The 14,251-nt window shown below is 40.3% G+C and overlaps 2 protein-coding genes across 4 annotated transcripts in view; one reads left to right on the top strand and one right to left on the bottom strand.

Moving 5' to 3' along the window:
• cacna2d3a (calcium channel, voltage-dependent, alpha 2/delta subunit 3a) overlaps positions 1-14,251 on the top strand; it is a 151,105-nt gene that overhangs the window by 123,619 nt on the left and 13,235 nt on the right. For all 3 annotated transcript variants that reach the window (XM_032521692.1, XM_032521691.1, XM_032521690.1), the window contains 3 exons: positions 12,571-12,632; positions 13,047-13,091; positions 13,185-13,247. In XM_032521692.1, coding sequence (XP_032377583.1) covers positions 12,571-12,632; positions 13,047-13,091; positions 13,185-13,247 — 170 coding nt within the window. The remainder of the gene's footprint in view (positions 1-12,570; positions 12,633-13,046; positions 13,092-13,184; positions 13,248-14,251) is intronic.
• lrtm1 (leucine rich repeats and transmembrane domains 1) lies at positions 2,286-8,529 on the bottom strand. The gene is made up of 4 exons (XM_032521696.1): positions 8,170-8,529; positions 4,434-4,818; positions 4,102-4,307; positions 2,286-2,906 (listed from the first exon to the last, which is right to left on the bottom strand). Exons 1-4 carry the CDS (start codon positions 8,204-8,206, stop codon positions 2,377-2,379), a joined length of 1,158 nt encoding a protein of 385 aa, XP_032377587.1. The 5' UTR covers positions 8,207-8,529; the 3' UTR covers positions 2,286-2,376.

The following is a 14,251-nucleotide window of genomic DNA, read 5'->3' as shown; positions in this document are numbered from 1 at the left end:
TGCAGTGCCACAACGTGTGCGCACACACAGACACAGACACACACCCACGCACACATACAAACGCACACATACACACACACACACACACACAAGCGTACATAGAGGGAGCATCAGATTTTTAGCACTAGTGGTACAGAAGCAGCCCACAGTTTACACCAGCCCACGGTTCTATTTGACATTGTTGACTTGATCACTATAGTTTTTAAGATTATATCATTCTCTCAAATCCTGTTCAGCATCAATCCAAATTACTAATCAGTAACAAGGTTTTATGAATAACCTATTGTTACATTGGGTGCTGATGTACAGTAATGACGATCTAGCTTGTCAGATCGAGGGATTTCTGTAAGGCTAATTTTATATAAGAGAGTCAGATGGAAGGAGAGATGTAGGCTAGAATGCAAATTTATCATGGGCCGGTTAGGGCCAGTTTTCACTGCTCTGCGCTTCACTGAGCTGTAGACTTGTAAATACGCTAATACACTAACTGAACAGGACAGGCTGATGACATCACACACCATCGGCCCTGCAGACATTGCTTGGATCACAATGTTACCGTGCTCGTACACACGCGCCTGTGTATTCCAGCGTGTCTGTTTGTGTGTTTATGTGTGTGTCAGTGTTTGTGGTCACATCCTGAGCCACGTGCAGCGAGTCTGCTGCCTTAATATACAGAGCTACAAAACTCAGGTCAGCCGTTTTGACCAAAGGCATCTGTGTACAGTCATGTGTCTCCACTCTACACTGAGTAAGCTGAAAATGACTGCTGAAGGCCAATTATTAATATATAGATTAAATTAATGGATGCTTGTAATGTGCACAATAAACTAAATTTGTAATATAATCTGAAAACATTGCCTGAATGTCCTCCCTGTAACATTTTACAAACATTAAAAGAAACAGAAATCAGATTGACCTGCCGTTTTCATTATATCATACTTCAGAATTCCCCTGATATGGTACCACTAAAATAAACTAAATCTCCATCAGAAAAAAAGATGAGGCATAATCCGAGAATACAATCAAGTATAATCCACAATATTTTCATAGAATTATACTGTTTGTTTCACCATTTTATCTTGTCAAGTTGACATAACAATTCAACAGAAACTTACCTAACCAAAAACTAAAAGAAAAAATGTTGTTGTGCAAGCAACACATGCAAGCACTACTGCTTTAAATATTACCATGGTAACACTTCAAATAAGGGGCATTTTCCTGTATTTATAGAATTTGGTATTGCTATTTGTGACTTTTTTTTTATCAAAGGTTGCATGGCTACATTAAATGTAACTTGGTTTCCGGAATTGAGTATTCTGTTTTAAAACAATTAGTGAAACAAAGAGACAGTAAGAAAACAGTAAAATCCACCGAAAAGTGGACATCTTTTTTTTCTTCCAAAACTCCTCTTTTAAAGATACTTTCTCCAATTAAGGATACATGCCTTCTTAAATTATTTGCCAGTAGACAAATAGTAATCAGGTAAATTCTTTCCCTTTATTTTATATAATACATGTTAAATTACATGACTACCGGTATGTGATCAGCATTATCTCACAAACAAGACTGAACTGATAGAAAACTGTAGATCTAAAAATTCAAACTCATGAACCTCTTAGGTCATAGAAAAACAACATGGCTGAGTCCAGGTTTTGTCGTTGTTTTAGTTTGTTTCATTATTGCTTCAATGAATTCCCCATCTTCACTTCAGAAAAATATCCTTTAAGAAAACAAATTTCTTCCGTAAAACTATATCACGTTATTAGGCACAGACTCTTATATTCTCTATAAATATGTGCATACCTTAAACATCTCAACACACACACTCAAGCCAAAACACTGACACAAACACTCTCATTTTCATTCTCTTACTCTCACATCAATGATACAAAAAACTTAGAACAAAACTTAACGGACAGCAGCTGCCTACTATAAATCTTTGCAAAATTACCTCAAAATCAGACTCCAAATTATGAACAACTAAAATACAACAAAATTCTGAAATCCATTGTTTTTAAATACCTTACCTTTACTATCATACCTACAAATACACAATTATCAATATATAGCAATTTGTTCCTATCTTTGATATGCATTTTTTAGATAAAATGGAATTGATTTCTTTTGGATTCTTTGGCCTGCCCATTGAACCCGCATACAGCAGAAGATACTCTTCTCATCAGTGCATAGTCAAATACCTGTGGAGTTTAGCTACCTAAGTCTCGGTAGGAGGTAAGCACACACACGCCCACACGTTAAGAATCTCATTCTCTTCTTTTTTTCTGACACATGCACTAGCACACACATCAATCCATTCAGGATTAGGTTAAAGGGTTGAGGCCCAGGTTTTAAGTCCAGGGTTCATGTGATCACCTCCTAGGCAATAGCATTCTCCAGTGGTTCCTTCTCATCTGCTATGGCATGATCTGCCCTCTTAGCTGCTGCCAGCTCCTCGTTCTTTTTAAGCTCCCGCTGATATTTGGCCATGATAGCGGCATAGGCGCAACCGTACACTGCTGCAGCCAGCATCATCAGACACACAATCCCACACACTACGCCGGTGATGATCACTGTGGCAATTGCATGGCGCAAGTTGACAGGCCGATGCCTTTGCTTAGGTTCACACTCTGGCAAACCACCTCCTCCTCCTCCTCCGCCTCCTCCCCCGCCACCAAAACCCTCCCCCATTGCCATGGGGACATGGATAGCGTGGCTAGAGGGATGAGCATGGTTGCCATGGGTGTGGCCTCGCAGTAGCCTCTCCGACTCCAGGTGGTGTATGTTAGCGAACAGGTAATGGTAGCTCGTGGTCATGCAGGCGTGGAAGAGCTGGTAGGGGACTTTTTGCAGGTCTTTATCCTTCATTTCCTCTGGCTGGGAGCAAAGCACCTCATCCACCACTCCACCTTGGGATCAGAGTTAAATAGTTAAATCAGAATGAGATGGTAAAAGACTGACTGAGGGGCAGGAAGTAATAGGGAGGCGTGCATCAGTCAATTGTGTAGTATAAGCACATTATCGTCTGTTAATTGCCCATTTCATTTTGGCAGCTTACTACAGAGGCGGCCACAGTCATAATCATCATAGCTGAGCATGAACCTGCCCATAACTTGTAGGGTGGAATGGCTTACTTTAAGGGATCATATTAGCAAGTGTGATATGATTAACACCTCAATCACTGGAGCCGAAGAATTCGAGGCAGTGAATGGGATAAACTGCCCTCTGTTTATCCAGTAAATCTCTATATTTCCTTTATCATCTCTTTTGGTATTCATGTTGAGCATGCTCTGTCACACTCTTCCTTTCCGCCTGCCTGATTCTCCACTAGATTTCTATTAAGCATACATCCCTGGGTCCATTGTTCTGTTTTGCAGTAATTAGAATTTTCAGCCTCTAAGACGATAGCTGTGTCAGGGTAACACAGGCGTGTAGGCGGGCCAGCCAACTCCAAGCGAGCAATATCTTTCAGTGTACACTGGTTATTGTGTTATCTAATCTTTGCTGGGGTTGTTGGCAATGTAACTCTTAATACACTCTCTATCTCTGGCCGTTGAGATCACTACCATACTTATACGAGCTGCTGCATAGGGTGCCTTACATGAGTCATGACATTATTCTTATTGCTGCATGGTACGTTTAGCTAAGCTGTATGGTCAGGTAATGCCAGTGAAGCAACAGTCACAATAAAGACTCTACTGTACATGTTGTAAATTCTCACCATAACAGTATCCAATACGGCTCTGACATGCATGTCTTTACCTCCCCAAACACAGTACTCATCAGATTTTAATAATAGTATAAACGCCAAAACAACATGCATTCCTTCCACACACACACTTATTCCACCATGTTGAATAACTGGAAATACTTTTTAGTCTGTTTTTAATTATACTGAGTCAACCTCTCAGCACACAATATACAAACATTTTGAGGTCAGTCAGTCTATTTAAGGCTCTACTCTCATTGTGTAAACTGGTCATTTCAATATATAGTCCAGCCATTTCTACCCTATTACCCAGAAGGAAAGGCATTGAGATGGGTGGATGTTGGAGACATTGCAGACATTTCCCAAGCCACTGCCTGGAGCTACTAGTGTCTAACCTTTAAAGAGGTAGGACTCCAGCCAGAGTTTGAGGCCTATGAGCTGGCAGTCACACCTCCAGGGGTTGCTTCGTAGTGTGAGGCTATCCAGTCGGGTCAGGACTTCCAACAGGGAGCGGTCCAATCTTGTTAGCCTGTTGTATGCTAGCCCCAGGTGGCTAAGGTTCCTTAAACTGTCCCCCATGGCCCCAGGCAAACCCCACAGGCTGCAGTAAAGGACAAGGCAAGGAAACAAAATACATACAATGAGTAATCTGTGATCAAGTCATACTGTGTGTTGTTCAACCAAGGACAAACAACAAACTTGATCTGTTCCAGTGTTGTTGCTTAACCTGTTGTGTGAGAGGTCCAGGTGTGAAAGCGAGCGGATAGGCCCAAGCAATCGCTTGTCAAGCTCTCTCAAGCTGTTGTAGGCTAGGCTGAGGCGCTGTAGAGTTCTGAGACCCAGCAGCGCTGTCGGTGAAACAGATGTTATCGAGTTATTAGATAGATCGAGAATTCGGACAAGTGGTATTTCTCGGAAAGCCATTGATCCTAGCCCCCTGATACGGTTATCTTGGAGATAAAGTTCTTGGGTGTCCGGATGCAGTCGTCGGGGGATGTCATATAGGCCTCGACCCCGGCAGTCTACTACTTTGGTGTTGCTGTTGCAGCTACACTCCTTTGGACAGGCATGTGACAAAGAGAGGAGGGAGAGGAGGGCACACACTTGTACCACTGTGAAAACAAGGGGGACAAATATTGGATTAATCATCTTAACATATACGTGTGTATTTGCAGCTAAACATGAAAAAAAGTATTATATATACAGTCTTCAACTGCCATCATGACCACCTTCCTTGAAGTAATTAAATACCTTTGTCACAGAAAAGAGACATTTAAGTGCATACAAATGCTTTTGAAGTCTTTGAATAAAATGAAGTTCACTTTGTCTTTGTGCTGATAGAACTGTTCACAAGAAAGTAAACTTATTACTAATATGCCAACTCCCACTTCCCACCCACCCTTAGCCAGTGGCCCTGGGTGACCAAAAGCTCATAACCCCGCACCCACACACAAATCCATACACAGCAGATATTGGGTGTCTCATTCCCATTTGAGATGACTTGACGAATGTCTGTGCCTTCTGGAACATTACAGCAGTATTTATAGCATTGGCTGGACTAACTCAAGGGTCACTGAAATGAAGCTCAGACCCAAGCCTAGTAATGAAGCTGGCTCACAAGTTGCACTCACAGATCCTGAACAAATTGATTAGCTGCACCACGTTTATCTCAACAGCCATGTTCCTAATTGTTTTTTTTTAATGTTTTCTCAAATGGGAATAATCTTGTTTTCTTCTGTATCATGCAACATCTTCAACATAGAATCTTCGCCTACATTTTTCCTATGTGATTAAGCAGCTGAGGGTCTCATATTATCAACCTGAAGCTTATTTTCAGATTCATCTTAGGAAACACTGTGCAGCTGAAATAATCAAAAAGCAATTGAGGGATGTTGATTTGCATGGGACAGCACAATATAATTGTTCAAATTCTGTGCTTCACTCATCTCAAACAACTGCTATTTAGCATTCAGCAGTTATGCAGCAGTGTCACTGGGAAAATACTAAAGCCTTTCCTACACTACTCTCCTTTTCTTTGACTAAACACTATTATAACATAGTCTACTAAGTAGAGTGACCATTTCCCATTAAAGCTTCAGTAGGTAACTTTTGTAAAAATGTATTTTTTACATATTTGTTAAACTGTCACTATGTCCTGACAGTAGAATATGAGACAGATAATCTGTGAAAAAATCAAGCTCCTGTGGCTCCTCTCTGTCCCTTACTGCCACTAGCAGAAATACACCGCTCCCGGTCAAACAGCCAATCAGAGCAAGGAGGACTCTTAGCAGTTCAATCCCTCTCGTGTACGCGCCGCTCATACCCCTCCCCCGCACACGCGTGCCGTGTTCAAGCTCAAGATTGCCAGTGTGCTGCAGTTGTGCAATCGCGGAGAATAACTTTTCAGGAAAACTGCCAATTTCTCGAGTGACACCTTCAGAAAACAAAGACGGGCAAAAGAACAGAAGACCGATACAAAAAGCGAGCTTAAGAATAAACCGAGCCCGAAATAAAGCGAGGGTCAACACGAAGCGGCTTTTCAGAGGTGGAGGACTACGCCTCCTAGAAGGATCAACACGGATTCAGAGCTAGCGTTAGCCACATTTCTGCTTGACATGTAAGTATCCCTGCTTGATTTATTTCATTTTTAAGAACTACACAACTAAGATACGATGGTTACAGTACACTTTCAGTACACTGGTGATAGCGCAAATCTCAGTTTACTCTGTAGCTTGTTGCTAAGTCTAACAGTTAGCTTGTTAGCTTGTGGCACAGCGAATGTTGTAGCAGTGAAGATTAACTTTACTTGCTAACTCCTTCACCCTCCGTATAAGCAATATTGTTTCGATACCTACAATTAGTAAGCCAAAATGTTTTTTTGTCAATCACAACAAATGTCTATGGTTAAACAACTTTAATTGTGCGCTGTCCCTGTCGAAGTTTGGCAATGCAGAATTCTACTTTTGATTATTTTTAAACACGTTTTCTTCCCCCTCAGGATGTAATTTGTAAATCAAATGTCTGACACAAATTCTTTGTGCTCCTTCAACAGGTCAGACATGGCCCCGGACACAGAGGCACGTGAAGGAATCGTCTTCAGTCCAAATCAAAATGTTCAGTATTTCCTTGTGCAGGAGTACTTTTCTGAAAAAGCTGATTTATTTTACCCATATGCAAAATAAAACCAAAGACATATTTCTAAGATGTTATTCCTTGGCTTATTGAGCTTCCTCACTGATTCATCATTCCTACTGAAAGTTTAGATCCAAAAGGTAATTCAGTAATGTATTGTGTAAAGTGCTACTTTTGTTGTCACAAATGAGCGATTACATAAAAAATCATTTTAAACCCTTTCATTGAAAATATTTACAAAACTTTTAATAGAAATATTTTAAATAAGCAATTTTTTTATATAAGCTATACCCTACTCAGAGTAAATCCCCTGTATTGTCCATGAGGATGTGGAAAGCATCGGTGGCCCTGCTTACTAGCCTGCGCGTTCACGGCAGGCCCCGCTGTGGGGGAGGAGCTGTGGAGGGGGGGCTGTAGCGCAGCAGAGAGCAAGGGGGAGGGACCTGTAAGGTGTGCTCGTTCAAATTTTTAGGCTAAGTCCACGTTTTCTCAGATCTCCCTACTGCAGCTTTAACAAGCATGTAATCATCATTTTGTCTTTGCTGGCTGGTGGACTTTTTGCAGTGGATTTTAGCAATACCCATGCACAGAGACTCCCAGGTCTGAGCTCAGGTGTTAGTTTGGTACAGTGGCTCTTGGCAGCGTTGTTGTTTTGATGTTGCTTGCGTCAACAATAACAATCAGAACATGGCTGGGTTGAGATTTAGCATGCTGCAGTGCAAAGCCCTGTGTTAATTGCATCCTTGTTAGTAAAGTGAGAGTGTGTGTGTATGCAGTAATGCATTTAATTGGATGTGCTTACACACGTGTGCACCTACTCATAAACAAACTCAAATACATACAATACACGGACACACATTAACAGCATCAGCTCAGTGGAGCATTGTAACAACAGCTCTGGAATGAGGTCAACACAAGAGACTAGCTCTTTGCTCTGATGTGTCCCTTCAGCCCAAAGTACACACAGAGAAGCTTTAATGACATGCACACACAACACACAGCAAGTACTGCTTTAAATCAGCTTGGTAACGATGTCAATACCTATTTGCCACGGGAAACACTCAGAGGCAATACTCATGTACAACTGTAAATGTAGAAGTGTGAATGTAATGCTGGTGTGTGCATTTCACTGCTTAAATTTAGGAAGTGGTGTGGTTGTAAGCCAAGAGCAGTCCATGCTTCATTTCCACTCAGTTATACAACACTCTACACAACATACTAGACTCAGCCGCTGATAGCAGCCCACCTAGCCATGAACATGTACAACACATACACATACACATACATAAATGCATTCATGTTAATATTCTTCCCAGTGATGGAGCTCCTACCTCTCATATCTGCCAGTTGTCCTTGGGCCACTTGCATTTAATCTTCTTTTAACTTCCTTTTTGGATTCTAGTGACTGTCACTTTTTGATGATCCATTAGCCACCGGTAGTAGGTTAAGATTAGCTGTCCAAACTCTCATCTGTGTAGGCTGATATGGTCAAAAGGTAGGAATTAGAAAGGCCGAGATCAGCACCAGGAACCTGTGTTGCCTTCAGGATCCCCAACACTGCCTGCACGGGCATGAAACCCCATCAGAGCAGGCAGATCAGAGCACAGAGCTTACTGCCAGCCAGTCTGGGAATCACTGGAGTTAGGGAGCTCTGCCTCTCTCTCTCTCTCTCTCTCTCTCTCTCTCTCTCTCTCTCTCTCTCTCTCTCTCTTTCTCTCTCTCTCTCGCTTTGTATCTCTATATCGCTCTTTATCTCTGTAGCTCTCTCACTGGCTCTCAACCTCTCTTTCTGTCTCTTGTATTTTTCTTCATGTTGCTATTGTACATACTCTCTTGCTTCACTTGATTTGTATTACTGCTTCTCTCCATGATTGGGGGAAGTGTGATGGCACGTTGTCTCCCAGCAGACAGCTGCTCCTCTTAAAGCACAGCACACACACGTGCGCTGACATTTACATTATCTCCTATTGCTCTGGTAAGAGCTGAACAAAACAAAATTAGATCTGGATTGCGGTATGTCAAATACACAAATACTCAAAACACTTCAACACAGAGTGAACACATTTGGAGGATTCCCATTGCTGTGGCATGATATGCATCAGCCGTGGGCAGAAGGGCTGGCAGAACACTCCCCCAGTACAGCAACACAGAACGCACGAATGCACACATACGCATGCACACATGCACACATGCACACAGCAGGATATTAAGCTGTTGCAGTAAATTTAAATGGAGTACTTTATCTTTCTTTTTTTTTTTACATGTAAATGGATTGACTCTTAAGCTTATCTGACCACATGGGTCAATTGAAGGAGAAGCAAAAAAATTAACAAAGATGGAGACAGGGAGGGATTAATGATCGAATCATTTTTAACGATGATTAAGCTTAAGTTTACCAGCTGACCTTGGCTTGTAGTACCCTCCCTGATATTTGCCCTCCTATCCATTCATATTTATATCCTTACTTCTGCTGAAGGGCATGGCAATTATTTTCATTCTGTCACATGCAGTAAAAAAGTGAAGCCATTATATGTCACCAGCTTATACTTAGTTGATTTATTGTGGGTAAATGTGTGAAGAAGTCAGCCTTGAGCAATTAATGCACACATTAAGGTGCTTTAAAAAATATAAATGCGTGTATAGGGTCATGCTCTGTGCAAACTAATACACTTGCATCCACACTCACATGTGCACTTGAGTGATCATGTGCACCAACATAGGCAAACACATCCTCAAATGTGTGATGACACCTTTATATTTGCTAAAAGCCCATTTTTGTTGATGTGTACAGACTGCAACGTCTAAAAATGTCAGCATCAAGTTACAAAAAAGGAAAGAGAGAAAACATGCCCTATTTTTCCTCCTCTTGCCAGATTGTCATATATTATCATCATGTGCATCTCTTGTAAAGCATTTCATGCATACGTCATCAAGGCCTTAAGGACAAACTACAAAGATGGTTTGCATGATTTGCATATGATCTTTTCTATTTAATGTTATGGTTCGTTCAGAGAGCTATTTGAGATTTGTTCAGCAAAGAATTTTCCAAATGTTTTTCAAATGTAAAGCAATGAACCACCTGATCATTTTTAAAGTCATTTATCTGGATTTTGCAACAACTAATAGTCTTGATTTTGCCTCAACCACAACACAAATCCTCTAAATGTTGCTCAGCATCATGGCATGATTCACCCCTTGCGCTGTGTAGCTGCTGTGGAATGCACAACTAAAATTGCAAATCACTACATCTCTCAGACAGCTCTGTGTGTTTGTGACACTGGTATGCAAGTTTATGCTTGTACTAAAGGCTCTGTCACTGGGATGTGAATTGATGCATAAACACTCAAAGAGAAGAGAAACAAATATGCTTGCCCTTGTTCCATCACCTACTTGAGCACATACATGCACACACTCGGATGCACCCTTGCACTGATGGATGTATGTGTTTATACAATCCTTATTAGAACCGGAAAAATCCGTAGGACTTAAACCGGTTGTCATCTCTCCTTTTCTGGGATTGGGTGGATTTGAAGTGGATTTCATCTTTGGACTCATAAACCCAGCTCAGGGCATAAATAACCCCAAGTTCTTAAATCATACCTTGGGAAATTAAATGTTCCACCATAGTACAGAAAAGTCCCGAGCATTAGTGAGATAGATTTGGGCTTTTTCTCTTTTTGCTCTGAGTCGACTTCCAGGTAGCAGCCAACATCAATGTGCACTGTTCACCTCTAATACAATTTTACAGAGCAAAATCCTGTACTGCTCCTTTTGCATTCATGTTTCCATGAAATATTTCCTTTGCTGAACAGAACCTACATTATTAAGCTATAATTAAGCTTTTGCTTTAATAATTTTATAATACCATATACTACATGGAGTGTTTCAGGTTTCAGATGAGTTGTGTGATGAAATCGTTAATCTTTTAATTATTTGAAGGTTTCACGATATTTTCTATCTGACAAGTTATTTGACCTCCTTATCTGTTTTCTTTCTCAGTTACTCAATCTTTCCTTTGTTTTTCCAGATTATTTTAGAGTAAATGATCCTGTATCTTTTATTGGCTTGATGATCTAGGTTCTCCCTGGTTTTATACTATGTGTATTTCCATTGCTGTTGCCCAGCATCTTAAATTAGCCTCTTCTCCTGGGTTTTCCATGTGGGTGTAGAAATGGTGGGCTGCTGAAAGGATCTGGCAAAGCTTATGACGGGATAATCTGCACCTGTTCCTCTGGACAAGGACTAATAATACTATTAGCTATTTGTGTAAGCATGTGTGTTTCAATTCCGAATTTTATAACAAGATCAAATCAACATTTGTGCAATATTAAAAATAAGTATTGTTGAGTTGGCAATCTGCATTAAATTACAGTAATCAAACGTCAGGCAGACAACACTGACTCCAGTATTGGCTTGATACCAATAGCACAACACTGTTAGAGCTATAAATACCAAATCCTTCCTCTTTAATAGCTACACGCACTTTAGGATATCTTAAACATTATGCACACATTCTCAAATACCTCCTCCCAAATCCCATAAACAATGAATCCATAAGTAACAACATAACACATTTTTGCAAAAGGACTTTGTACGGATGGGACATCCGGTTTGGAAATCAAATAAGTGCTTGGCAATGTATAGCCAGGAGTTGAGAGTCAAAACATTGTGTTCAGCTTTGAAAACGAGCTGGTCATGGACCACAATAAATTTCATAACTTTCATCGCTCTCAACTTCACTTGCCCAATGCACTGGCACACCTTTGTTTTTGGACTTTGTTGCATTTGGCATCTACTTTACATTCTTGTGAATTATATTTTCTGTATGTTTTTAAATGTGGTGTTAGGCTTCCAGTGCCCACACCCTTGAAAATATATTTTTACACATTTTCCTTCCTTTACCTTCACACAGCTGACATAAAGACAGCAAAAAATAGTTTGTATTGCATTGCAATTTTTATGATTTCATCATCCCCTGGGTCTAATGTGACACATGTCTACATTGGCCAATAAATATATTTGCAACTTTTCATTCATGAAGTTTTACCATTGCTTTGCACTTGGATGAAGCTCTTTATTGTGCTCCTGAAAAAGTGTACTGTACAGATCCCAAACACATGGCAAAGCCCCACTAAGAGAAAGCTAGGGTCCTCTGAGTCTTAGTAGCAGGGGGTCGAAGGAGTGAAGGATGAGGAGAGGGAAGTTAAAGCTTGTGTCAATCTTTCCTCAGCCAACTCTGAAAAATGTAATGTCAGTGCCTGTTTTTTTTCAGGCAAGGAATTCTGGTCAGATCTGGGCATTTAGGGACCTGCTGGGATAAGGCTCTGTATACCATGTCTGGAAATGCCTACCGGGATAACAACAGGGAGTGAGGAATGGGTTGTATTTCATGTGAGCACAGAGAGAGAGGTTTAGAATCGTGTGAATCCACATTTTGCGTGTGGTTAGCGATATTGTGTACATGTGTGCAGACAGTTCAGTATTATATACAAGCACACACACACTTAGCCTTACTGCAGGGGTTCACTACAGTGGACGTGTCTGTGTGTCTTTTCCCTCAGTTGGCGTTCATAAAAGATGCACTCTTACTCTGTGTCTATTTAAATAATAGCTCTCTTGCCTGTAGGACGACTCCTGCAATGATAAAGATCACAGTGCACTTGCACTTCAACACACAGAACACACACATGTCCAGTTGCTCTGTCTCTGTAACTCTGTTGACTCTCTTTCAGCTGTGGGCATCCAGATGAAACTGGAGTTCTTTCAGAAGAAATTCTGGACAGCCAGCAGACAGGTACACATGCTTAAACACAAACCATGCTTACACATTCAAATGTATCACACAAACACGCTGGTGAGCTTAAAATAATACAAAAAAAATAAAAAATACAAAACAATTTAACACAAAAGCAAGTTAATTCTATTTGAAAAAATATGTTTCATAAAGCCGTCTTTTGTTTTATTGTATTTGTTTTACTTGAATAATAAATTGACATAAACCCACAAAAGCTGTTAAAATATTTTGGTAGAACTATTAACACATGAAGGCCATCATTCTATTTAATTCAATGTATTTATTTGAAAAGGATTTTGGAAGACTGTTAAGTTTTTCAGCTGACAAAAGGAAGTCATGAATCTATAAACAGCCTTAATATTTGGTGTAACACCCCAATGCAGTTGGCAGATATATTCTTCTTTCATCTTACAGTGTGCAGCATTGGATGGTAAATGCTCCATAAGCTGTGATGAAGAGGTCTGTCAGCCTTCTGTTCTCCATCAACCATGCATGATTCTGTCACTTTTACTTCCTACAACTACTTTAAACACTTTGTTTTCTATTTAACAGAACATTAACTGCTACCTCATTGACAACAACGGTTTTGTTTTGGTAGCGGAGGACTATACTCTGGTAAGAAATTGACACACAAAGAGACGCATGCAGTACAGTGCCAGATCAGACACGATTAATGGAAAATATTGCATAATATTTATAGTTACAATAAACACATTCCTTTCTTTTTTTTCATGTGAGCAGATAAAAAGCGGAAATTCGGATGTTGTTTCAATTCAAGATAAGCAATTAGTCCATTAACTAGATCTGATAGCAGCAATAGGCTTTCATGACAATTTTGTTTGTGCCAAGTGAGAGTATACAATTTATATTAAGTCAGGTTTAAGATTACTTAAGAGTGGATGTGGTATGTAATGAGTCAGTGTATATATACATCTTACATTTGTTTGTTTTTTTACAGTTATAATCCCATCCATATTGTTACTTAGATTGCTCTCAAGGAGACATGGTGCTGCCCTAGCATATACCCTCTGCTTTGCTGTCACCAGACATGCTGTCACTCTGGCTTTGGCTCATTTAGAAGCCAGTCCGCTGGCTGTCACTGCCCTTCTCTTCCTCTGCATGTCCTTTTCATGTGTCTCTCACTTGCCAGCTCCCACTTTTTATTTGATTTTAATTTAGATGTGATGGAGCATTTAGGGTCCCACTTGTCAAGTTGTTTAATCTCATTGTTGTTTTGTAGAGAAAAATGGAACTAACAAGGTTACAATAATGTGACTGGTCCAAATGTTGTATTAGGCTACTGTAAATGTGTGAGTGGTCTTGAGTAGGTCTGTCCCAGGGAGCTGGAGGATCTACCGGGCTCTGTCATTTCAGGCAATTTCATGTTGTTGGATGGAGGGTGTAGTTCACCCTCCCAGTCCTGTGTCAGATGTGGCTAATGGATGCTAATGGTTTGATAGCTTTGTCCTTTGGACAGACAGTAGGTCAGACCTGTGACTGTGTAACAATCATGAATTAATTAATACAAAAAATGGACAACAATTTTGATTTATCAAGCTAATGTTAAGATCCATATTATTGTAAATTCAATTCAATTCAATTTTATTTATAGTATCAAT

This window comes from Etheostoma spectabile, chromosome 7 (assembly GCF_008692095.1).
Source record: "Etheostoma spectabile isolate EspeVRDwgs_2016 chromosome 7, UIUC_Espe_1.0, whole genome shotgun sequence".
Lineage (NCBI taxonomy): Eukaryota > Metazoa > Chordata > Actinopteri > Perciformes > Percidae > Etheostoma > Etheostoma spectabile.
This window is presented reverse-complemented; position numbering and strand designations above follow the sequence as displayed.